General features: G+C 41.2%; 1 protein-coding gene across 2 annotated transcripts in view; it reads right to left on the reverse strand.

The window, feature by feature from the left end:
* gucy2ca (guanylate cyclase 2Ca) overlaps positions 1-27379 on the reverse strand; it is a 62430-nt gene that overhangs the window by 22776 nt on the left and 12275 nt on the right. For both annotated transcript variants that reach the window (XM_039765468.1, XM_039765469.1), the window contains 14 exons: positions 27220-27341; positions 26940-27036; positions 20661-20775; positions 10147-10297; positions 9755-9840; positions 4796-4904; positions 4637-4718; positions 4356-4461; positions 4084-4146; positions 2337-2408; positions 2130-2234; positions 1936-2022; positions 1615-1747; positions 571-708 (listed from right to left, as the gene is read on the reverse strand). In XM_039765468.1, the coding sequence (XP_039621402.1) occupies positions 571-708; positions 1615-1747; positions 1936-2022; positions 2130-2234; positions 2337-2408; positions 4084-4146; positions 4356-4461; positions 4637-4718; positions 4796-4904; positions 9755-9840; positions 10147-10297; positions 20661-20775; positions 26940-27036; positions 27220-27341 (1466 nt within the window). The remainder of the gene's footprint in view (positions 1-570; positions 709-1614; positions 1748-1935; positions 2023-2129; positions 2235-2336; positions 2409-4083; positions 4147-4355; positions 4462-4636; positions 4719-4795; positions 4905-9754; positions 9841-10146; positions 10298-20660; positions 20776-26939; positions 27037-27219; positions 27342-27379) is intronic.

Below are 27379 nucleotides of genomic sequence, written 5' to 3' on the forward strand. Positions count from 1 at the left end.
GTTTATGATCTGATTTACCACCTTTCCTATCAATCTAAATATCTACAGAAAAAAATGAATAACACAAAAGTATATATAATTATGTATATACACTCACTGTGCAAATTATTAGGACCACTATACTAATACTGGCCTCCTTTTACTCTAAAAACAGCCTCAGTTCTTCATAGCATGAAGATGTTGAGGTTCTGCTCCATGTTGATATGACTGCATCATGCAATTTCTGCCGATTTGTCACACTATGAATTTCCCATTCTGTCACACCCCAAAGGCGCTCCATTAGATTCAGAATTCAGATGGGGAAGCCTACTAAAGAACAGTGAACTCCTGGTCAAGTTCATGAAAACATCATGAGCATTTGTTTCTATCATTTGTGACAATTAACTGAGGCTAATGACCCGTATCTGTATGATGTTATGCTTTGCTCTGCTTCCACATGATTGGCTGACTAGATAACTCCATAGATAAGCAGGTGTACAGGTGCTCCTAGTCATTTGCTCAGTGAGTGTATTTTCATTTTTACATCAACCACACATAGATGTGTTGAATAAAGAGCTTTGTGCCTCTGACCTTGGTGGTTTGAGCAAGCTTCAGTATAAAATGTCTCCCGTCTCTGGATAATCTCCTGAGCAATGATACCAAAGCTGTACACATCGCCCTTCTGAGAGATTCCTACTTGACGCAGGTGTTCTGGAGCCAACCACAGATCTGAAGACACAATGAGTACATGGAAATGAACACAACTTCAGGACAACTGATTCAGCATTTTCTCAGTACAGAGTATTTTTCAGATATCCTGAACTGTGAATGTTTTATTCATTTGAACTGTATTATTATTATTTTTAAATTGGCCTGTTAGGATAATTTAATAACAGTTGCTTAAATGCGCATAAAATCCAGAACATGAACATAGTAATTGGTAGATTATTTCATAGATAGATAGATAGATAGATAGATAGATAGATAGATAGATAGATAGATAGATAGATAGATAGATAGATAGATAGACAGATAGATAGATAGATAGATAGATAGATAGATAGATAGATAGATAGATACTGTAACACATTACTTCATAGATAGATAGATAGATAGATTTTACTTTGAGTAAACTCAGATTGCGCTTCTGCCTTCCCGCTCCCGTGCCACCTGCTGCCACTGACGAGGTGGAAGGATTTATGAGATCTTGACTTCTTCTTTCTTCTTCGATGAATGATGATGAGGGCTGATTCACTGATGTGAACGTTCGACCCATAGAGATCTTGACTCAAACCGCTCCGCTTTTATAGACACCCGCCCACAAGGACACGCCCCCGCTGGCCCACGTGATTTGAACATGCGAGGGAGGCGGATAGGGGCCTGGCGCGTCGATCCAGGGCCCCCCAGACACCGGGGCCCTAGGCAGTCGCCTACTTCGCCTATGCCTAAGGCCGGGCCTGCTGTAACACATTACTTCATAGATAGATAGATAGATAGATAGATAGATAGATAGATAGATAGATAGATAGATAGATTTTACTTTTAGTATAGATAGATAGATACTGTAACACATTACTTCATAGATAGATAGATAGATAGATAGATAGATAGATAGATAGATAGATAGATAATTACTTTTTTGTGGTGGGAGAACAGAATTGTAGCCAAAGTCTGTGATTTTCACCACCATGCGACTGTCCACTACGCAGTTTGTTGACTTCAGACGACCATGGACTTCGGTTTTGCTGGAGTGTAAGTAGGACATTCCCTACATAAGAAAGGAGATGAAGTGCTCATTTCCATATTTAATACTGACTTATTGCTGCTACTTAAATGATTTAACAGCGTACAGTGCCTTGTGATAATGGACACTCTTAAAGGCACTGAATAGAATAACCAGACTGCACATAAAACAATGTAATTATTCATCCCCAGCTGTTTCCCATTTCCCTTTACCTTTGCAATGTCGGTCATCACTGAGATCTTGAATTCCAAGTCCATAAAGGTTTCTTCAGGGTATGAAATCCGGTCATTCAGAACGTGCTGTTGGAATTAAAAGGGGAATTTAAACAGGATGATCCCTGTTGGTGCACATAAACAGCTGTAAACCTCTGTTGAATATTTTACTGTTAGGTTTGTATGAGGCTCACCCTTAAACTGCCACGTTCGCAGTACTCTGTCACGCTGAAGAGGCCCATATCCAGCTTTGTGGTGCCATAGAACTTTGTCAGGTTGTTGTAGTCAAGCAGAAGGAGCTGCAATCCAGAATACACAACATCAGCCTGTTTAACTCCCTGCATCAGACTGACCTGAATGACAACATGTGACGATCATCACTTCTGGCTAAAGTAAGTCACCTTGTTCAGCTCTATTTTCTGGTTTTCACTAAAATTGCTGTCCACATGTGGGAGTTCCTTTAGAATCACAATCTGTGAAAGAAAAGACAAGTGTGGCTCAGAACAGGAGTGCTCCACATAGATGGGTAACACTAGTGTGACAAGAACAATTGATATTTTCACTGTACAGCAGCATACAAGTCAACTACTGCCCCAGGGTGCTTTATATTATTACATAGAATCTATAATTTCATTACAAGCAGGTAAAGTGACTTGTTATGCGAAGCAGGGTTCAAGTCTTACATTTTTCATTTGACCCCAGGACCTGTGAACGCAACATGAAGCATTTTAATCTGCAAGGTCCACCAAGTAAAATATACAGCTCGTTCATTAGCAACACTACACGTACAGTAAGAGACACAGCACAAATATTGCACAATCTCCACTGAACCATGAATGCACCCGTAGTTTAGCCCAGCTCGTCCATCCAGGATTGCAGTAATTTATGTCGTCCCTTGACTCATATCCTCAACAGTCTAGTTACAGCCTGGTCAATTACACTCCAGCCAAAGTCTGTTGAAAGTCATTCCATGCACCCCTGCCCGTTCAGTTTTACTTCCCTTTTTTCCTTCACCTTCCTTTTCACTTTAATCCTGAACAATATAAACACCCTAGAGGAGTCTGAATAAGTATAAAGTATTACATTGTGTTTCCTTCTTGTTACAGTTGCTGCACAGGGACAGCCGCTCCAAACCGGTTTAGTTCGGCTGGGTTTATCCGTTTCGGATTCTGATTAGCCTGTCCCTTTCAAGTCAGTCTAATCCAGACTGCCCAAAAATTCTTTTGTAATGCTGTTTGCTTTTCTAAGGCAGCATGGGCTATATGCAGTGCACACTGTGGCAGACGACTGGAGAAGGAAAGGAACCGATATCTCCTCCAGGGTGCAAGAGGGCAGCCCCCCTGGATTGTTTGTATGAAAATGTGCTATATAAATAAATGTTGTTGTTGTTATTGGAGCCATGGATTTGTAGCTTGGAAGCTCAACCCTGTTTTGGGTCTGTGGCCACCGCCAAGGGTATGCCTGGATGATCCCAGAGCCCTGGACTGCAGCACTTCCGTCATACCAGGTAGTGCTGCCGGAAGAGGAACTGAACGCACCTGGAGTGAGGTGGAAGTGCCGCAGGAAGTTCATCAGGGTGCACCTGGAGCACATCTTAGGGCCAACAACGGTGGTGGTATACGATGGGGTTGGGGAATGTCTTCCTGGCACACTTTGGGCCTATTAATGCCAAGCAGTCATCGCTTGAATGCCACGGCCTATTTGAGTATTGTTGCTGAGCTTTGTGGTCATGATTTACCCATCTTCTTATGGCTATTTTCACCATGATGATGCAGAATGTCACAAAGTGAAAGTCACCTCAAACTGGTTTCATGAATACGACAATGGCAGGCTTCTTCAGTGTGCCTTCCTAGTCACCAGATTTGTGGTAGAACAGGAGATTCGCAGCATGAATCTGCAGAAATTGCATGATGCAGTCATGTCAGCATGGTCCAGAATCTCAAAGAAGCATTTCCAACATCTTGTGGAATCCATACCATGAAAAACTGAAGCTGCTTTGAGAGCAAAAGGAGGTCCTACCCAGTATTAGCATTGCGGTCCTAATAATTTGTCCCGAACAGAAGGAGGCTGTGTGCCAGTAATATTCAGAGCCGACTTTAACGCCCTCTATATATGGCCTCTTTGACCAACATGTCTTTGCTATCTCACCTTCTTGTCATAACGCCCTCTATGAATGCGATCTGTGCTGTCCTTCCGTCGGTCATCATCAATCTGAGAAGACATGAGAAAAGGGAACTGTTCAGCGAAATGACATCAGCTTCCATAAATCACCCACCTGACATGGCACCACAACTCCCAGGCCCCACCCCAAACAATTTCAGCAAACCTTACTTAATACCACTTCCACAAAGCAAATGCACCCACTGGCACCCAATGGTGGTGTCAAATAACTAGAGTCCAGATTTATTGTGACTTCACACCTTCAGACTGACGTGACCCATCTCACTGGTGTCCAGAACAGTGACCTTGTCAGGAGGGATGTGTGACCACTTCCTGTAGTGGATGTGTCGCTCTTTCCTGTACTGGCTGTTAACAAACCATAGATACAATTAGACTTCACGTCAATGAAGGTCTCTTCATTTCAGGTAACACATTGCAAAGGTTACAGATTGTCGCCCAAGAGTGGACCACACTCAATCCAGCCCTCCATCATCCCCTCTCCATCAGATTTGAAACAACGAGGGCAGGCGATGTACTTTACCGAAGCACAATCAGGGCAATGAGCAGGACGACGCACACGACCACAGCGAGTGTTATTACGGCGATCATCAGCTCATGTGGACCTATAACAGAAAACCAGAAAGAGTCTTAGCGACCACGCAGAGCAGCAGGTAATCCCACAGAGAATGTGTAGACTTACCAGACGAAGGGGCATTCTGGGGCAGCCCTTGAGTCCAAATGAACCTGGGCTTTGAATCCAAGACTTTAGTTTCATTTTTGGATGTGTCAAATTGTAAAAGGGGTGTGTACTGTAAGGGACAATAGAAAAAAGAGTGTTTATTTTGAGCCAAGATTTAAAAAAAATCACCAAATGGATTGTCATTTTTTGCAGGAATGATTTTGGTCTGAAGATGCACCATCAGCTCGGAGACCATTTAGTTAATAAAGTATTGTGGTTTTACAATTCTTCTTCTTCTTCTTCTTTTTCTTTTGGCTGCTCCCACTAGGGGTCGCCACAGCCGACCATCTTGTTCCATATCTTTCTGTCCTCTGCATCCTGTTCTTTAACACCCATCACCTGTATGTCCTCTCTCACCACATCCATAAACCTTCTCTTAGGCCTTCCTCTTTTTTCTCTTACCTGGCTGCTCTACCCTTAACATCCTTTTCCCAATATACTCATCATCTCTCCCCTGCACATGTCCAAATCAACACAATCTCACCTCTCTGACTGTCTCCCAGTGCCACCGTCTCCAGCCCATATAACACAGCTGGTCTCACTACCATCCTGTAGTTCTTCTCTTTCACTCTTGCTGACACCCGTCTGTCACAAATGACTCCTGACACTCTTCTCCACCCATTCCACCCTGGCTGCACTCTCTTCTTCACTTCTCTTCCACAATCCCCATTACTCTGTACTGTTGATCCCAAGTATTTAAACTCATCCACCTTCACCAACTTTACTTCTTGCATACTCACCATTCCACTGACCTCCCTCTCATTCACACACATGTATTCTGTCTTGGTGGTCCTACTGACCTTCATTCCTCTCCTCTCTAGAGCATATCTCCACCTCTCCAGGGTCTCCCCAACCTTCTCCCTACTATCGCTACATATCACAATGTCAACAGCAAACATCACAGTCCACGGGGACGCCTGACTAATCTCGTCTGTCAACCTGTCTATCACCATTGAAAATAAGAAAGCTGTAATAACTTGGGACGTGTTAGCTAGTAGATTTCATTTACACTAAGTCTTAAGGTTTCAAACTGCTTAGATTTTCACCTCAGTCTGGTAGACTACACATTTAATTACAACTATAGTCAGAAGGGTTTAGAAAACACACTTTAGTTAAACCCCTCGTGAAGATGTCTGACTACAGTTTTTATTGAACCCCAGGCTAGAAAAGCTGGAGAACTGACTTAGTTAAACATGGTCTGGAGATGTTTCAGTAAAGCATTATTAAAAGCCATTAGACTCAATACAGTGCCCTCCATAAGGTTTGTGACAATGACCCACTTTTTCTTGATTTGACAACACTTCTTCTATGCAGTCCTCCCATTTCAGGGCACCATAATGTTTGGGACACAGCAATGGCAGTTCTATTAAAGCCGCCATATTTCGGACTTTGTCACATATCCCTGGCATGCAATGACTGTTTCAAGTCTCCGATTCATAGACATCACCAGGTGCTGGGGATCTCCTCTGGTGATGCTCTGCCAAGCCTCTCATACAGCCATCTTCAGTTTTGGGGGCTGGTCCCCTTAAGTTTTCTCTTCAGCATATGGAAGGCCTTCCTTAATTGGATTTAAATCAGAAGATTGGCATGGCCATTGAAGAATTTTCCATTTTTTAGCTTTGGAAAACTTCTGTGTTGCCTTAGTTGTGTGTTTGGATCATAATCTTGCTGTAGGATGAACAACAACAACAACAACATTTATTTCTATAGCACATTTTCATACAAACAGTAGCTCAAAGTGCTTTACATATTAAAGAATAGAAAAATGAAAGACACAATTATAAAACAAAATAAATCAACATTAACATCGAATAAGAGTAAGGTTCAATGGCCAGGGGACAGAAAAACAAAAACTCCAGACGACTGGAGAAAAAATAAAATCTGTAGGGATTCCAGACCATGAGACCGCCCAGTCCCCTCTGGGCATTCTACCTAACATAAATGAAACAGTCCTCTTTGGATTTAGGATTCTCACGGAAGGGCTTGATGATGATGATGGTCACGTAGACTTCTGCCTTTTAATCCGTCCATCATTGTTGGAGCATCATGAAGCTTTGAGTAGGTGGAGGTGGCGCAGGCCACCACCACAAAGAAACCGGAAAAAGAAACAGAAAAGAGAGTAGGGGCACCGTCCAGTGAGTATGGATGCATTTACAGGAACTTGAGACATATACAATGTTTCTGAACACCTCAGAATTCATTGGGCAACTAATGTCAGCATTTCGAACATCAATGAAGACACCTGTGGCAGCTATACATGCCCAAGCCATAACACCCCACCACCATGTTTAACAACTGAGGTGGTCTGCTTTGGATCTTGGGCAGTTCCTTTTCGGCCCCACACTTTGCTCTTGCCACCACTTTCATATAGCAGGTTCATCTTTGCCTCGTTTGTCCACAAGACCCTTTTTTCCAGAATTCCTTTTTCACTAAGTGTAATCTGGCCATCCTGTTTTTGTGGTTTGCACCTTGCAGTGTGTCCTCTGTATTTCTGTTCATGAAGTCTTCTTCAGATAGTCATCTCTGACACACACACATCGGCCTCCTGAAGACTGTTTCTGGTCTGTCAGTCAGGCGTTTGGGGCTTTTCCTTTACCATAGTGAAGGTTCTTCTGTCATCACAAGTGGAGGTGTTCCTTGGCCTCCCAGTCCCTTTGTGATTACTGAGCTCACCAGTGTGTTATTTCTTCTTCATGATATTCCACACAGTTGATTTAGGTCGTTTTAAGGTTTTACCGATGCCTCTAGTGGTATTATTCTTGTTTTTCAGCCTCATAATGGTTTCTTTGATTTCCATCGGTGCAACTCTTATCCTCATGTTGAATAATGGCAACTGCAGACTCTAAAGAGTAGAAGCAAGCCGAGGTGTCTCATGAAGCCATGAAGCATACCTGAGGAATCACAAACACCCGTGACACCAATTGTCCCAAACATTATGGTGCCCTGAAATTGATGGACCATTCAGAATAAGTGTTGTCATGTCCAAAATGGCGTGACCAAAATGCGTCCAATTCCCCATAAGTGAAAGTCTGCAATGGCACTTGAATCACAGGTCTGAATCGTCTGATTTGTAATTTTATACTGTGGACCAGAGATGTAAATTAAGGACAAATGTGTTTTTTTCCCAAACATTATGGAGGGCACTGTAAACCACGGGGGTCAAACTCCACTCCTGGAGGGCAGCAGTGGCTGCAGGTTTTCATTCTAACCATCTTCTTCATTAGTGTCCAGTTTTTGCTACTAATTAACTTCTTTTGCCTTTGTTTTAATTAACTTGACTCAGGCCCCTTAGTTATCTCTTTTTCCTTAATTAGCAGCCAAACAATAATGAGGCACGAAACGAACCACCGCATGACCAGCTCACCTGTGCCCGTCACACAATCTCTGAAAATAAAGAAAGGTGGCATTCTCAATAAGGTTGATCTGCTCAGGTCACCAAAACATTTTGATGGTGTTCTTAGAAAAAGCAGAAAACCAACAAGTTTTGAAATGTCGGCTGTAACAGATGAGAGCAGCAACAAGTCTTGGAATTAAATAACGTCTTTAATTAACAGCAAGAATCAGCTTCTCATTAAGAAACTGGTTGGAGTGAAAATGGCCGGAGTCTGAAGCCCCAATTTAGCTGATCATCTGTTGGCTCGTTTCACGTCTCATTTCTGTTTGGCCGTCATTTAATGAAGAAAAGAATCAACTCAGAGGACTGAATCCTTAAAAACAGGCCTATGAAAATGAAGGGAAAAGAAGTTAATCAGCAGTGAGAGCTGGTCAGTGATTAGGAAAAGAGTTCGAATGAAAACCTGCAGCCACTGCGGCCCACCAAGCCTGGAGGTCGAAACCCCTGATGTAAAAGCTAAACCAGGAATCGAAGACAAAACTAGAAAAAAAGGTTTAGAACCTTAAAAAAGAAAATGAAAAGCAACAAGAAGAGTTTTGTTATGAATTATCACTAAGATGACCGGGAGGTGCACAGTGAGGAACTTTTCTCCTACCACAATGAAATGGCAACAGCCAGAAAAACAAAGAAGGCGTTGGAAAAAACATATAACTGTTAAAAAAAGTGATGTTTAATCAAGAATGTGATGCCAAGATTGTCTACTACAAACAAAAAACAAAACTCTGTTCAGATATGTGATACCATAAGCAGACCCCTAGTGGATGAGTAATTCATTTAAACAAACACAAATAAGACTATACAGTAGTACGAGTGTTCACACTCCTAGTGCACTGCAGTGATGTTCTTAACCTAAACGCCTGCCCTCGTCAGGATGCTACTCTATACACTGTGTGCACAATTATTTGACCATATCATCATTTCTCTCTATTATATGAGAAAATCTCGGGTCGACTCCAGATCTATCAATGTAACTCTTTAGGCTGAAGTTCACGATCTCTATAGTAGATTTAAAATGCACCCTGGTCTGATCATCTTAAGTGACACATACCTGTCTACCAATGCGGGATGATGTTAGGGTACTGCTCAAGATCAATTCTATCTGTTGTCACACACGTGTGAGTAGGAGGCATCTAAAGGGCTTAAGTAATGGTAATACCACATCCGACCAGGGGACGGCGGGGTGCACTGACTGTCTTTCTCAGTTCTCTGTCTCTGCAGATCTGTCCTGAGAAATCCTGCCAGGTTCCCGCTCCTCCGAAGATCTCAACTTCCGGTTCCTGCCCCTTTGATGACATCACTTCTGGTCCTGGCCCCTTCGATGATGTTACTTCCTATAAGGGCCTTTAAAGCCACCATCTTAATGCCAATGAATCAGTTCTGTTTTGGACTCAGACTTGTGAACAACTCTGTTATTTTCGAAAGCCTTTTGCAGCCAGGGATATTATACGGGAGGCTGCCACAAAAATTTTCACGATGTCTGGTCTGTGTTTCTGTCACACACACAGTCTTTCCAGAGCATTACTCACCTTCAAGGTGTCAGTAGTGGTGTACAGAATGGTGAAGTTAACATCGCGGTCTCCATACTCATCAAGATGAATTTCTCCACTAATCCCTGTGGATAGCATTGAGATACTATTAGGTGAGCATGATGAGGTGATGACATTGATAATCTTACTGTGCTGTCTTCTCCTTCTCTCTTTCAAATGCCTCATGCAAATGCCCGTTTCCTCTAAACAGCGTGGTCATTCAGACAAGGATAACATACTAAGTCTACTACGCTCAGTCGTGATTTAGATACAAGCACACCAGTACACCCTGAGTACATGAGCAGGATTTGCATGTGTCGTCTGTTTTTTAGACTCCCTGTCCCTCTTTCTATTGGTTGGTATTCAAACAAACTTCCTGAAGTTTATTTTACCTTGAAAGGTGGTATTTCGGAAGAGTTGAACAAAGTATTCTCCTATCATGCTGTTTGCAGCTTTCTCCTTTTGTGTGGAAAGATAGTTTCTCAAGACAGAACCAAAGAGCATGACGCCATCCACGTAAGCTGTGACAAAGTCGTTCTCGAGCTGGATAAGAGACAGGCAAGACTACATTATTCTCAGACTGAAATCAAATCATCTTCAGTATTTCAAACTTACCTGCCACCAGAGGGCACTATGGTCTGTCCACGTACCCCCAAACATGACCTGGGGGACTCAGTCTGTGAACATAAAGAGTTGTCTATGGGCCAGTCTTATAGGGCCTGCACTTCAAGAGGCGAGTTAAAATGTAGGCTCACTGGCTAGAAGTTAGTGCAATCGGAAGAAGGGGGAGACATTTCTTTTTTGTGCTTTTAAATCAGATTTGACCTTAGTAAGGGGAAAGAAAGCTTGTCAGCTAGTTACACAAGGATCAAATATGTCCAGGCACACTGAGGTTGGCTTTATGGGGTTTGTAATCTTCACACTCTCTTTGCTCATTCCCTTCTGGTATTATATCAAATACAAATTGTAATGTTAGTACACAGAATTTTGGGCAGTTTTATATACATTAATTTTAATTGTGAGTACTGTCCTAATCCAGGGTCCTCAATCTCTGGTCCTGGATGGCTGCAGTGGCTGCAGGTTTTCATTCTCACCCTTTTCTTAATTAGTGTCCTGTTTTTGCTGCTAATTAACTTCTTTTGAATGAATTTTAATTGACTTGCTCTTGAAGCCTCAGACCCCTTAATTGTTTCTTTTCCTTAATTATCAGTCAAACAATAATGAGATACAAAATGAGCCAAAACAACATACCACTTACTTTTCCTGTCAAACATTCTTGAGCGTGTTGTAGCCTCCCAGCTCACCAATTACTTAACCACTAATAACTTGATGGGCACCCTTTCAATCTGTTTTTAGGGCACGGCATAGCTGTGAAAATGCTCTGCTACGGGTAACCAATGATTTTCTTATGGCAGCAGACTCTGGTCAAACCAGCATATTAATTCTGTCGGACCTCAGTGCAGCATTTGACACTCAGGTCAGACATGACATTCTACTGTCCAGAATGGAGAACATGCTGGGTATCTCTGGCACTGCCCTTCAGTGGTTCAAGTCCTATCTGACTGTTAGTCAAGAGTTTGTTAGTCTTGGCAACAACAGATCCAGCTCAGCGCCAGTCACACAAGGAGCTCCTCAGGGCCCTGTTCTCGGCCCTCATCTCTTCTGTATCTATATGCTTCCCCTTGGCCATATTATTCGTAGCTATGGACTGGGTTATCATTTTTATGCAGATGATACTCAACTCTACTTCAATGTTCAAAGGGCAACTTCATCAGAGCTTTCTCAGCTCACAACCTGCATTAGTGAAATTAAGACCTGGATGAAGAAGAACTGTTTAAAATTAAATTGCAACAAAACTGAACTCCTGCAAATTGGGACTAAAATGCAACTTAATAAAATGAGCTCCTTCCCAGTCCATCTTGGCGGTGATCTCATCAGACCTGCGTCTACTGCAAAGAATCTTGGTGTCATTTTTTATTCCTCCCTCTCTTACTCCACCCACATAAATCACATTAAGAAACTTTCTTACTTTCACCTCCGTCACATATCCCGTGTTCGCTCCTTCCTCTCCTTTTCTAATGCTTTTATCAATTCCTTACTGGCAGGTGCCCCTTCTAATCTTATATCACAGCTCCAGCTTATTCAAAACTCAGCTACAGGAGTCCTCACTCGAACCAGCAGCAGTGAGCACATCACACCCATCCTGCTCCGTCTTCACTGCCTCCCTGTGTCTTACAGAATCGAATATCAAATCCTACTAATAAACTACAAAGCCTTAAATAACCTCACGCCAAACTACATCAGTGACCTTCTCCATCACTATGTGCCTGCCCGCCCACTAAGCTCCTCTGATTCTGGCAATCTTGTTGTGCCCCACACTAATCTTCACTCCATGGGTGACTGGGCCTTCAGCTTATAGCGCCCAGACTCTGGAATGACCTACCGAAATTAATCAGATCAGCTGACTCCATGAATTCTTTTAAAAAACAACTCAAAACTCATCTGTTCAGGAAGGATGTTAGCTCTACTTGACTTCATTCCCCTTCTCTCAGTTTACCTCTCTGTTAAGATGCTCATGTAGCCTGTGTGTGTGTGTGTGTGTGCCAGATCATCAATTATGTTGTCTGTTATACTTTCTTTGAATTTACAGTCTTAATCTTCTTTATTTATTTGATTTGTACAATGCTATATACTATATACCCTGCCGTTCTTTCTTATATTCTTTAAGTGCATTGAGTTTGGGAAAGGCGCTATATAAATAAAATATATTATTATTATTATGAATATCTGAAAATAAAAAAGGATGAAGGTCTCAGGAATGCTGATCTGCTCAGGTCCACAGAACATTTCAACAGAAAAGAGAAAATCAGTCATTTTGGAAATGTCTGCTATTGCACAACAAGAGCAGCAACAAGCCATGGAATTAAAGAGCAAGTTTAATTAACAACAAGAATCAGCACCTAATTAAACAACTGGTTGGAGTCTGAGGCCTTGACTTAGTTGGTCTTCTGTTGGCTCCCTCACTTCACATTTCATTTCTGTTTGGGTGCCATTTATGGAAAGAAAGAAAGCAATTCAGAGGAACGATCATGACATTCAGGGGAACAAATCTTAACAAAACAAGTCAAGTAAAATGAATTCAAAAAAAGTTAATTAGCAGCAAAAACAGGTCACTAATTAAGAAAAGGGTTAGAATGAAAACCTGCAGCCACTGCGTCCCTCCAGGACCAGAGTTTGAGATCCCTGTCCTAATCCAATTATATGTATGTATTTAACACAAACATTTATTTACACTCTTAAAAATAAAGGTGCCAGAGTGGTTCTTCTGAGCAATGCCATAGGGGAACCATTTTTGGTTTCTAACAGGCCCATCCACATGAAGGTTTCACAGTGAGTCAGTCGAACATTTTTCAGCCCGCTATATCCTAACACAGGGTCACAGGGGTTTGTTGGAGCCCATCCCAACCAACACAGGGCACAAGGCAGGAACAAATCTCGGGCAGGGCGCCAGCCCACCGCAGGGCGAAGGTTCCACAAAGAATCTTAATTTATTTGGATCCGTGACAGGCTTCATACCATAAATAAATATAAATAGAGGGTAACAGAATTGTGAAATACACAATGTGTCGTGGATTTTAAATGACACGGGTTAGGTTCAGGTTTTCTTTATCTCCTAGAGTTCTGCTAGGTAGCTTACAGTACATGAAATATTTCATTTTCTTCCACATATTAGGAAGTTTTTCAAAGCACAAAGAATCATCTTCAAATACAGAGAACCCTTCGCAGAATGAAATGTTGCTTTGTAAAGCAAAGGCTCCACAAGGAACCACACAACCCAGTAAAGAACCATAAAACGCCATTAAAAAACAGGATTTTTAACAATGTGTGATCTAATTAGAAGTCACAGGTTGACTTATGTAACTTTGGCTAAGCATATTAAATATAATGGTAAATAACTTAAATATACAAATAAAGTGAAATAATAAATATATTATGAGATGACAAATCTCTCTATTATAATAAAAAAATCTTTTTCCGAGACGTGATCTTCTCGGAAAGACACTCTGATGTCCCGCGAGACTAGACTTTACAACCTTTGGAAGCAAGACCCATGACTTTTGTACGTTACGCCCTACTTACAGAAAATTTAAAACGAGATCACGGACATCTAACGTCTCAGTTGTTGCTTGCTTTTGGCAGACACACTTCATGTGCTCTCAGCTCTTAAAAATTTTATACTTTCTAGATGGCACGTCAATGACTAAGTGAAGAAGGAAGAGCAGCATGTCGGAAAGAGACACAAAAGCGTTCGAGAGAAAAGAAGGCAAAAAAGAACAATAATAATCTATGTGCAAATTCAGAAAATAAGGAAAGTAATAATCAGCCCGGACCAAGTGGTATTGAAAAGAAATAAAAGACTTCATAAAGACGTTCAAAAACATTGGCGCAACACACATGCAGAGCAGGTTAAAGAAAATGAAAGTAGTAAAATTCGAAAGTATCAAAAAAAAAAAGTAAAGATCACATTAGCACAAACAAACGGAAATTATTACTCAGTGAAATAACGGAACAGCAAAAAGAGATTGAATATATCGACAGAGGTGATATGTAAGAAGTATGTAGATATTGTAAGGCTTTAAAGTTTAAGTCGGAGACTTGTAGATCGGCTAATTCGTGTTGCCATCTGGGAAAAGATGTGTTGCCTCCCAATGAAGAGGCGTATGTGTGAGAATTAAAAGATTTGTTGTTTGGTGAAAGTCAAATCCACAAACACTACAGGCAAAATATCCGAGTCTACAATAAACGTTTCGCGTTCGCATCATTCAATGTTCAAAATGTAGATCTACACGTTAATGGAGCATACGCTATGAGAATCTGTGTTCCCGCGAAAATTAAAGCTACGACAAGTTTAGTTTTGAAGAAACCACAACTCAGTCAGGTTTATATTTATGATCAAGGAGCAGCGATGCAACATAGAATTGAAAGAGTATGTAACAAATCCCATGAAAATAAAAATCTCTTTAAATTGTATATCTGGATAACCAAACCTGGGGGTGGGCGAGCGAAGCGAGCAGGGGGCGGAGCCCCAATACTAAAAAAAAGAAGAAAAAAGTTACTCAAGTATTCTAGTACAGCAGCTCCCAACCTTTTTAAATCCAAGGACCACTTTTCAAGCTACATATAAGTTGCAGACCACCAGCTTGTATGCTATGTCACAAGCCTTAAATCCATAATTGTCTTTATCCAACACATATGAGATTCTTAAACTTTTTTAATCTGAGGGCCTAAATAAATAAATCAGCACTACGCTGGGTCCCAAGAAGAAGATTTTTAACATAATGGCAGTGAAGTCATACATAAAGAAATAACAAAGATCATGTAATGAAACAAAAAAACAGTGAATGTTTTTCTTCCATTCAAACATAATTCTACTAAAAGAGAACAATGGAAAAGTAAACAAATCTCTCTATTATAAAAGAAGAGACAAAACTTTTCTCCTGCGACGTGATCTTTTGCAGAGAGACAGAGAGACACTTTCACATCCCACGAGACAAACAAATCACATCATACTTACAACCTTTGGAAGCAAGTCCCGTGATGCACATGCAGAGCAGGTTAGAGATAATGGAAGTAGGACAATTTGAAAGTCTCAAATGAATGAGAGTAAAGATTGCATTGGCGCAAACAAATGGAAAATATTGCGCGGGGAAATAACAGAACAGCGAAAAGAGACCGCATAATGTTTGAGGATGTCTGGGAGAGAAGAGAGACAAAAGGACAGCTGCTGTACAGGCTTTTAAACCTTTGAAGCACCACATGAGTTTCAGAAGCAACAAGCCAGCAGTTGATCGAGCAAAGAGGAGGTACAAAAAACTGTATTTGTTTCCCATTGTATCACAGTTTAAGAGGGGGTTTTGGAGCAGCAACTGTATCTCTTTGGGGTGCATTCAGCCCCCCTCTTCACAACGGCGCATAGCACTGGCGATGGGAGGAAGGGGATGGCGAGTGAAGTGAGAAGGGGGCGAAGCCCCCTTGTTGTTAATAGAAATAGTGAATATCATTCAGAACAGGGAAGAGGTCCCTGAGGAATACCACTGCCAGTGTAAATGCCTGGTGTTAAGCTTCAGTAGAGCTGAGAAAAAGCAAATTCTTCATAAAGGGTGCGACTTGAGGACGTGTTGACTTTTGAAAGGACAGAAGGACTAAGTCATTTGACTCATGATGTAGGATGACGAACAACATGGTAAAAATTGTTATTCCATGCCGTTTATTTACTTTGTGTAATATTCTTTTTTAAATAACACTTTCAAATGAGCTCCACCCTTAATCATTCAGTTTTCTAAATTAGTTCACAAATAGTTCAACATTACGGTTTTTAATTAACAGGTCAATACAAAAGTTGAGTTACGAGTAGCACATTTATGCTTGATATTTCTATTTTAAATTGTGACAGGATACATCCTGATAAATAATCTGGTGAACAGTCTCAACAAACGTGACCTTCTCATTATCAGTACATTGAGATTTATCAAACTACTTTAGAATTTGTGTTATAAAAAGTACGATAAACGTAATGCAAAACTTCTTTACTTTTATACTGTAACAGTTTTGTCAATGCAATATTGTCCATGGCTGCTGAAAGGGTATTCAACTTTCAACCCTGCCATCAAATCCCAACTTCTGCAAGAGCACGATACATATATATGGAAGCGAAGGTCTGTGATGCGGTTTGCATATTTGTAGCTAGAGATCCACAAAGGGAGAAAATGAGTCACATATCTTAAAACCTGCCGGGTGTCATCATTAGAGGAAAATCATTAGACGTACAGGAGTCAAAGGGTGGAGTCGTAGAGGGAAATTGTAAGGGGGAGGTGGATTAGTAAGATGGGGTTTCATATATGTATATATATATATATATATAGTCATACACGTGCAATTAGGAAGCAGCCATCAAGTCCAAAGGTGAGTGTTACTTCGCGAGGTAGAGGGTTGGTTATGTGCACTGATGTCTCTTTCTCTTTGCCAACAGAAATAAAGAAGAAAAATAAGAATACACCTACTTTGCTTCCGGGTTCACCAAATGGCTGCAAAATCAGCACATGCAACTTCCGTGACGTCACTTCCAGTTCCTGCACAGTGGCGTCACTTCTGGCCATTTCCGATGACATCACTTCCAGCCAGTCCCAATGACGTAATTTCTGTCATGTCACTTCCTTCCACCGTTTTGTCTTGATTGCATATAAAAACGCCTTAAACCGAATGTACAGTGTCTTCTGTGATCAGTTTTTGATTATTTTGACCACATTTTTCATCAATATATATATATATATATATATATATATATATATTGTGGACTGGGACCCGGACACAGGCAGACGGACAACATTGTTCCACCACACACTGTTTATTTACACTACTATTTACACAAATTACGTGCACTCACAACCCCAGTGCCTCCAGCACCGATTCCCCCAATGTCCAGGCCACACTCTTCCAGTCACTGTGCCTCTCTTTCGACCGCCTCCCGTCCTCTCCCGAGCTCTGTCCTCTTCCACCCGACATCCACTGTTGACTGGAGGGAGGCGGCCCCTTAAATGGGAACCCGGATGGGCTCCAGCTGCTTCCCGGCAATCAGTCCTGACCACACCCCAGTGTGGCGGAAGTGCCAGCTGCGCACCCGGAAGCCATCCAGGTGTCCCCTGTCGTCTTCCCCCCAGCACTTCCTGGTGTGGCGGAAGTGCTGGGCTCCAGGGTTCCTCAGGCACCAGGGCACCGCCTGGCGGTGGCCACGGGCCCCTACAGGGTTGGTCCCCAATACAACCAGGGCGATCGCCCCCTTGCGGTCTGGAGGAGGCACAAGCCCTCCTCTGGTCCTCCTGGGCGTCCCGGCCGGGACCACAATATATATATATATATATATATATATATATATATATATATATATATATATATATATATATATATATATATATATATATATATATATATCCCTGACTCTATACTGGCAGATCAAATCCTCTTTAACTTCTTTACCATTATCCCTGAGATAATCTACTACTAGTCACATGTACCCCATCATCTTGGAGTGCTGGCATCTCCAGTGAACCGCAGGTCGTGACAGCTGTTGGATGGCATTTGTGGTAGCAGGAGAGCCGAATACGGGCTGTCAGAAGAGAAAGCGCACCTACACAACTGTGTGAAGACCCATCTGAGTTTGTCTTGGTTCGCGACTCATAGTTCAGAATACACTGCTTTAAGTCATAAGGCCGTTTATCATGTGTAATATCCACTTTAATGAAAGGATTTAATAAACCTAATTGACACGTCCACTGAGCGTCGAAAGTGACATCAGATTTGGAGACGCGCCCACATGTGCACTAGTGTTTTTTTTTGCTGCACAGTGTGCCATCCAAAATGGTGAATTTCCAGGAGATACTGGTTAGATGGGTGCCAGAATGATGTTTGATGGGCTGAATATGATGCAACATATTCAAGGAAGACATGCAAGTACATTTGAAATGCTTCTGTTCATCATGTAGGTCCCCCACTCACAAGAACATTACACTTGGCCATCCTTCACCACTTTTGGCCGATAGGTCTGACACTCCACCTTCTCTTTTTCTTCCTGTTCAAGTTAGTAATAGCAGGTACAACTCTTCTTCCATCGCCAGAATCTCACGTCCTCTGCTGTGTCATTATGCGGTGCAGACCAAGCACTGTTACTTATTAACTAGCAGAACATCAACAAGCTGATTGAAAAGGCCGCAACAAGCCTAAAGGTGTTTTGGTGGCACACTGCAGGCGCACTTTGCTGTATGGTCTGCACGCCTGGTTCTGGCGGTAAATATAAACCATGAGTGTCTGTCTGTTCATCCACCCCACTGCTTTGTCTCTTAACTTACAAAAGATGGTACATCACAAACATTTTTAGTTATAAAATGCATCACATTTATCAGTCCAATAGATGATGCATCACAAACATTAACACAGCTTTTACGAATCCGATACCAAATTGCATGTAACAGAGACAAGTGCTTTGCATGATGCACTGCAAATGTTAACTCAGATATTAATCTGTCTTGTATGATCACTAAAAACATAGGAATAGTCAGACCAAAATGAAAACACTTACCAAACTGAGATGTTTAAAGTATGGTAGCTACCTAGGAGGACACTAACAGATTAAGAAAACCTGGACGTAGCCTGTGTTAAAATCATCACCCATTGGTATTTCACAAATCTCATACTATCTGTTCTTGGCTATTTACCGTAAGGAGCCTGTTACGGATCTAAATAAATAAAGATTCTTTCTGGAACCTTCATGTGGATGAGTCCTTTCAAAACCAAAACTGGTTACCCTACAGCATGGCTCTGAAGAACCACTCTGGCACTTTCATTTTTATGAGTCCAGATGAGCCTTCTCTGCTCAAGACTATACATTTTAGGTCCAAAACTTAATGTTGCAGGTCTGTGAAATGTCTGGGGACCACCTGGTTAGAGGCGCTCTTTCTAATCGTGCTTTTATGGTCCGACATTATCACTTGTTCAGCCCTGGTAGTTGTCACACGTGTGTGCACAGGGGGCAGTTTAAGGGCTCTGGTGATTGTACTTACCCGCCACTCCAGAGGTTGGCACTGTGTTCTCTTCCTCCCTCTGCAGACTGGATGATTTTTTTTTTATTGAATTTATTAAATGCGAGTAACATTCCATGCAAACAAGTCAATTGTAACAAAACTAAATTCAGTTCAACGCCCGTCTAAGAGAAAGAGAGGAAGGCCAACAGCCCGCGTAAAACTTTACGAGCAGAAAGGAGGGAGGAGAATCCTTCTCCCCAATATATGGTAAAGGCTTATGGGGTTGATTTGTTTCAAACCTGTTTCGTTTTTTTTATTTATTTTTTTTTTTTTTTAAACTCGATTATGTGTATGGAGTGTTATTTGATTTTAAAAAATTCAATACAATTAAAAAAAAAAAAGCGTATTCTAAAATAGAGACAGGAGTCATTCACCCCAATATAAATGCTTATTCTAAAATATTATTGATTAGATCCTGCCAGGTTTTAAAAAACTTTTGAACAGATCCTCTAAGTGAGAATTTAGATTTTTTCCAATTTCAGATTGTGTATCATCAGTTACCCACTGACTTAACAGAGGTGGGCTGAGCTAATGAGGTTTAATACGCTACAATGTCACAGTAGCTCCTCATCAATAGTCCTCATCATGGCAGCTTTGCTTGCTTTTCTTTGCACATGTGAAGTTGTCAATGGAGACAGTCCCAGATTTGTAAGACTTTAGGCAACCTCACTACCACTGAAGATGAGAGGACACAGTGAAGTAAAGATTCAGGTGAGATGGCCATCCATTACCAGATCTGCTCAATCTACTTCAAAGGAGAAGGAGCTGGAAAGGGACCAGCATCACCGGGCACACACAGACAGACACACACACACACAAACACACACTCACACTCACAGACACAGACAGACACACACTCACGCACTCACACACACAGACAGACACACACTCACACTCACAGACACACACACTCACTCACACACACACACACACACTCACAGACACAGACAGACACACACTCACGCACTCACACACACAGACACACACACTCACTCACACTCGCACACACAGACACACACTCACACTCACACACACACACTTATCTACACACTCACACCCACACCCATACATACACACACACACACAGAGTCCGTTCACCCAGATGTAAACAGAATAAAGATGTTTACATGGAGGGCCGTGTCTTCTCTTTATATTTTTATTGATATAGTGTAATATATTGTGTTCATCCATTTCTCCCCCTATACAGAATATGCCATCTTTAAGTACATCTACCTAATAACAGGTAAGAAAACTAAAAGTTAAATTCTCACCGGTATCGAATGAAAACTTCCAGAGTTGTTGTCATGTTGCTGGGGCGGGGGGACGGTTACCACCAAGACATTTCTCATAACTTCTGCTGATGTTGTGTTTGAGTAGTAAATGTGGCTGCAAGAAACAATGAGAAATAAACATCAATAAATATGTGGGTCTCACTCACAGTTTGGCTAACCTAACCAGCATGTGATTTGGGCTGTGGGAGTTACATCAGTGTACCCAGTGGGAGTCTCGCACCGACAAACACAACACTCTTAGCAATGAATTCAAACTCAAGAAACTGCATCCATGGGACGGCACCATTCACAGTGGCACAGTGCCACCTCCCTCACAAGGGCATGATGACATTTAATCAGTGTTATCCGTTTAATAAGTCTGGGCTCTGGGGAGGAGGGAATATTAAATGGAGAGGGGGACGTGTTATTTTAACAATGCATTTAACTTTTGTTTTGCTGAACCCACCGTCTTCAGTTGTAGGTTTCAAGTGAAATAAAGCTCAACCCAGCAACTCAAGGAACAAGCCTGGGGTTAAGCAATACACTCGTGCACCACCTAAACTCTTCCAAAGTGAATTTAGGGTCACCAATCAGCCTAACAGACACACATAGATACACATGGGGGAACGTGCAATTTCCAGCACATATGGTATTTGAAATCAGAGTTATGGCTCGGTGAAACAGCAGTAATAATCATCATCATCATAATACATTTTACTTATATAGTGCCTTTCCCATGCTCAAGCGAACCACTGAACCACTCTGAGAAAACAATGAGACATTTTACAGCGGAGGCGTGACCATAGGAGGGCTGAGGTGGGCACTGCCATAACCCACCCCCACCCCGAGACAAGCCATGCCCACCCTGCGAAATGCTCTGTCTGTTCAGTGAAAGCTCTGAAGAAGAATAACATTTGATTTTCAAAACTGAGTTGATTTCCGATTAGACAGGCGCCGTGCTGCTCACAGTTTACTTCGCGGCACATTTTGCAGCACGTTTTGAACCTGTTGACCGCATTCTTTAATTAAAACAGCGTATACGTTCCATTCTTCTTTCATTTTCTGGTTGGTAACACCAAAGGCTCTGCATAGGTGGCTTATTAAAAAGCAGTAACTGAAACTCCAAAAGATGTAGATAAGCCTACACAATCCTCCAGCTCTGCGCCCGTGTCGGGTACTCCAAACCTCTGCCTTCAACAAAATATACAGTCCGGCCTGCCTGATTTAAATATGGATAGCCCATCGCAGCCCATTTTAATTAACTATCCCAAGCGCGCATTCGGAAAGACACTCAGATATTTTAGTGCAAGCTGATATCAGTCTTGACCATGACTTGAATATCCTGTTGTCCGTTATGCCAGCTTTTGCTTTGCCTGCCGCAAATTTGATGTTTCCAGTTCGGACCGCGAGGACATATTCATCAAACATGGCTACACTAATTGGAAAAAAGCTCTAGAAAAAGATGGTGGCAGCTTCCACAAACACGCCTCTAGTATCCCGCACGTCAGAGCCATGTATGCATGGCAAGAGTATCGGCGCTGGGTAGAGACGGGTGAAAGCATAGTTCAATTGCTGGGTCCAACCCAGATAGAAAAGAATAGATATTATGTGAAAAGTATTGGGGAGGCCGTTCAGTTCCTTGCAGTCAATGAACTGGCTCTGCGTGGTCACAATCACGTAGGTGGGGCAGATGGACTTTTTTTTTTCTTTGATTAAACAATCAAAAAAAATGCGAAACTTGCAGAAATTGTAAAATACATCCCAGACAACGCAAAATACACATCCAATGTAATTCAAAATGAAATAATTGAGACTCTTGCCAAAATGGTGGTAAAAGATATCAGGACCAACTATGAAAAAGCTGACTCTCCTGGACTTTGCATTAAATGTGATGGTACCAGTGATCACTGTGACATTGAGAATTTGTCTGTAGTGATTAGATTTGTCCATAACTCCATCCCTGAAGAACACCTGATTAGCTTGATTGAACTGAATCAGCTTCATGCTGAATATATTTGTAACCAAATTCTGTCTGCACATCTCTCTGAGCTAGGTTACAGCCCAGACAATTTAGTGTGTCAGTGTTTTGATGGTGCTTCTGTCATGTCTGGGGCAAGAGGTGGTGTCCAGGCTTTGTTACAAAACAAACTTGGTAAGTACATTCCATATGTACACAACCACCACCTCCATTTAGCACTGATACATGCAATGGAATCAGAATCTCTGGCTAAGAGATTCAAATTCATTGAACACGTTTTGTCACAGACATTATGTTTCACACACATACAATACACCCACACTGAAAAGACTTCTAGAAATACAATGGACCAGTCATTATGCTGTCGCAAAGTCCATTGTCAACAATGAGGAAGCTCTAAGGGGGCTTCTCTCAGAGGTAGCAGAGGCTGACACTGACCCTTCTGACATTTGCATTGAGGCATGTGGTCTTTTGAAAAAGCAGAATTTCTTCAATACAGGAAAATTCCTCCTTCATGTGCTTGGTGTGCTGAAACCAGCCCATGCAATTCTACAGGCACGTGCAGTGGATTTGTGCACTGCTGTGGAGGTGGTGACAGTTTCACTGGCTTAACTGAAGGAGATGAGAAGCCACTCATTCTGGGAGGAGCGTTTCTCTCAGTGTGAAAGTAGGCCTACCAATTCACTCAAAAGGGAACGGAAAGTTAATTCACAGCTTGATGATAGTATTGTCGTGTCTACGCTCAGGCATGGTGACTCTGATGAACAAATTGCTCCTAATCAGACTTTTAAAAGGGCTATGTTCAGCATTCCTGATAGAGCTATTGTGGATATGACAAGATTCTGTCAGAGAAATGTTGAATAATTGAGGGCCACATCGCTTCTCCTGCAAAAATCTGAATTATTTCTTGATCATTCTCTCCTGAAACCTCTTCAGGCACTTGCAGGCACAGAGCAAAACAGCATGAGCTTGTAAAATGAAATTGCTGTGGCAAAAGCAATGTTGATCAATAAACTGCTTGCTGATGCTAATCTCTGTGAAGCGTGCAAATGCATTCAGCAGTACAAAGAGGCCTTCCCTATGTTGCATTCTCTATATGTCACAGCACTCATCATTGGTGTGTCTTCTGCTGCATGCGAAAGCTCTTTCTCTACTTTGAACCGCATTCTCACTCCACAATGCTGCATTCAAGGAAGAGAAATTTAGTCATTCTGGCACATGAGAAAAACATCACAGAAAATCAACATGAATGAATTGATTTCAGAATTTGCCAAGACTAACAGCAGACTAGTCCTGTAAATGATATCCAGGTTAAACACTGGAAACTGATATCCTATAGCCTCCCTAATGACTACAATGAGCCACACTTCTGTTCTTGCTCTCATATGTTGTATATATTTGACTTTATTGATATTTACCTTGTAGATGTAGTTCTATATTTGTTCACAAAGAATAATAATACAAGTTCCATTGCCTCTCCAATAGGTTATGATTTATGCCGAATATTTTGCTTTTATATGTTATATAAAACTATGTTGTTATTATTATTTGACCCCCCTACAAAAATGAGGATGGATGGATGGATGGATATTTTTTGCCCCCCCAGACAAGCCAAATGCCCACCCACACATGATATTCTGGTCACACCTCTGTTTTACAGTTAAACAGGCTTTGAATATGTTGGTTTGAATAACTCTTCTTATATAATACGCTACCGTGGCTGTCCGTTTGAGTGTTCAGGATTTTAGTTCACCTGTAGCTTGCAAACCGTTTGACCGATTGACCTGAAATTTGGTACCCATATACTATGTGATGTCTACTATTTGCTTTCAGGGTGACGATTGACCTTCAAGGTTATTCCTCTTTTTATTTTTGTTTTATGTTATTGGAGAATCAACTCTCGGCCAGCAGGGTGGCTCATGAGTACAGGCGCCATTCTCATCTCTACCACCTTCGCCGTCACTTCCGCTACCTCTTCATATCATTCCCGAGGCAGATTGAAGACTTAAGTGCCAAATTAAAGAAAACGCGAAAAGATGCCAACGAAAGAAGAGAAGAACCAGGCCACTAGGGTGGAGAAAAGAAGAGCTGCTCAGGAAGGAATAAGCACATCAACCTCTGAGCAAACAAATGCTAAACGTACAGAGAAAGAGGAGGAAAACTAGAAATGATCAATTCAAGTGGATTCACGTGCAGTGCGCCATTACTGGTGATTAAATAATTAAATAATGAGCAGTATGACAAATTGCCTGATTCCTTTCATGATACAGAGTTCAAACATAAGAATTATTCCAGAGAGAAATCATAGAAGTTACCTTATTAAGGGTTCTTCACAAATGACAGTAATGGAATAGAGCAGGGGGGTCAGACTGGGACCAACATTACCACCAGTTTTTCATTCCAGCCACCTTGTTTATGAGTACCCAATTACTGCTGCTAATAAAACGTATTTCTCTTTGTTTCATTTTAATTGACTTGCTTTTCAAGAATCAGACCCATGAATTCTTTCGTTTTTTTCTTAAATACCAGTCAAACTGTAAAGAGAACCAACATGTCAATCTGCACAGACGTCGATCACGTAATCTCTGTTTTAAAACAAAGAAAGGGGACAGTCTGAGAAATACTGATCTCCTCTGTTCCACAAAACATCTGAATGGTACCCTCAGCAAAAAATGAAAATCACATGGGGCGAAAGGACAGCACAACGACGCCATATAGTTAAATAAGGTGGCTTTTAATTTAAGAAATTGTTAGCAGAGAAGCTGATGAGTTTGGGGCTCCAGAGTTAGATGGTGAGCTGCTGACTTGCTTTGCATCTCGTTATTGTTTTGCTGCTAGTCGTGAGTCTTAGTCTTATCGCCACACTACTACGTTTTTTATTCAAATATGGAGATACAGGTTAGCAAGAAAACACTTATCTTGGAAAGCAACTCTTCTTTATTTTTTTTATCTTTTATTAAATTTGTTAATAGCATGTGACATTTCATACAATCACATCAAAGTAAAACTGATGAGAGTAGTAAAGAGAGAAAGGAGTCATTCACCCCCAATATGAGGCCTTATTCTAAAATGTTATTGATCAGATCCTGCCAGGTTTTAAAAAAGGTTTGCACAGATCCTCTAAGAGAGAATTAGATTTTTTCCAGTTTCAAATAATATAAAACATTAGTTACCCACTGACTTAAAAGAGGAGAGTTAGGATTCTTCCAGTTGAGCAAAATAAGTCTACGTGCCAATAGTGTAGTAAAGGCGATTCCAGTTTGTTTGTTCTTCTCCAATTTAAACCCCTCTGTGAGCCCACCAAACACCGCTGGTAGTGGATTAGAAGGGATTGTGACCCCCAGGCTGTCTGATAGGCAGTTAAAGATTTTAGTCCAGAATGATGTTAATTTGGCGCAGGCCCAAAACATGTGGCCCAATGAGGTTGGAGCTCGATCGCAACATTCGCAGGTGGAATCTTGCCATGGAAACATTTTGGACAATTTTAAACGAGAGAGATTTTAAGTTGAATAATTGAATGCTTTGCGCATATATGAGCTCAAGTGTATTCTGTGCATTGCTGCCTTCCACTCCATTTCTCAAATATTGAGTAAGAGATCCTTTTTCCACTGTACTCTGGAATCTTTAAAATGGTTTTAAAATGGTTTAAAATGGTTTTATATATTATAGACATGCTGTCTGAGTCTTCAATACTGATCAACTCTTCTGTGTCCGCTGTCTTGGAATAGATTTTTTTCCATCATGAAGGGGGAACAATCAGGGAATGAGATGTTATAATGAGTAGGATCAAATCAGGAAAGGGCTATGTGATAAGCACAAACAAATCAGAATGCAATTACAGTCTGTATTTTCAAAAGCCTGCGTTTTCTCCCGTCCACATTACAATGCTGAGTTGTCTTTTTCAGAAATATACGGCTCTGGAGAAGTATAAGTCTCCGTTTTTGACAGTTAAAATTATCAGGGTAGTATGGACAAATGACGAAAACAGAGACTAACATCTAAAGTTTTAAATGAAAATGTAGTAGAATAGACATAAACACCAAGTATAATAAAAATTAGGCCAAATTCTATTTGCTCAATTAGCAGTACTAGTAATGTGGCTGGAATGAAAACCTCCAGGCATTACAGCCCTCCAGGATCTGAGCTGGACATCCCCACTAATTGAGCGTCCTTTAAGAAAACTCTCTACCCTGCAGCTGCTGATTATTTTCAATCTGGATATCTGCAGAATAATGTGATGCTGAATATACCTGTGTTACTGATTGTATACAGTAAGTCAGAAAAATGTATTAGGTACTTACTTGTAGATGTCCACTAAAACAAAGACAATCTCAGACGCAATCTGCTGTCCCTTTAAAAGCAACTGTACTTCTTCAGGTGTTCCACACATTATTATCACTAAGGGCAATAAATGAAAACTGTTACATACATTAAGATAGATAGATAGATAGATAGATAGATAGATAGATAGATAGATAGATAGACCTCCATTTTAGTATAGTAGGCAAGATAGATAGATAGATAGATAGATAGATAGATAGATAGATAGATAGATAGATAGATAGATAGATAGATTCATACCATTACTTTTTCTTAAAGGGTCCTTGATGATGTCATACAATCTTTCTCGTGTCCTGATGATTTCAATGATGGAAATGTTTATAGCAAAGTCAGCAGAGCCAGCCTCCAAAGCATTCATGTACCTGCAATAACAGTCATAGATTCAGAGAATGGAAATGCA

This window comes from Polypterus senegalus, chromosome 10, assembly GCF_016835505.1.
Source record: "Polypterus senegalus isolate Bchr_013 chromosome 10, ASM1683550v1, whole genome shotgun sequence".
In the NCBI taxonomy this organism is placed as follows: domain Eukaryota; kingdom Metazoa; phylum Chordata; class Cladistia; order Polypteriformes; family Polypteridae; genus Polypterus; species Polypterus senegalus.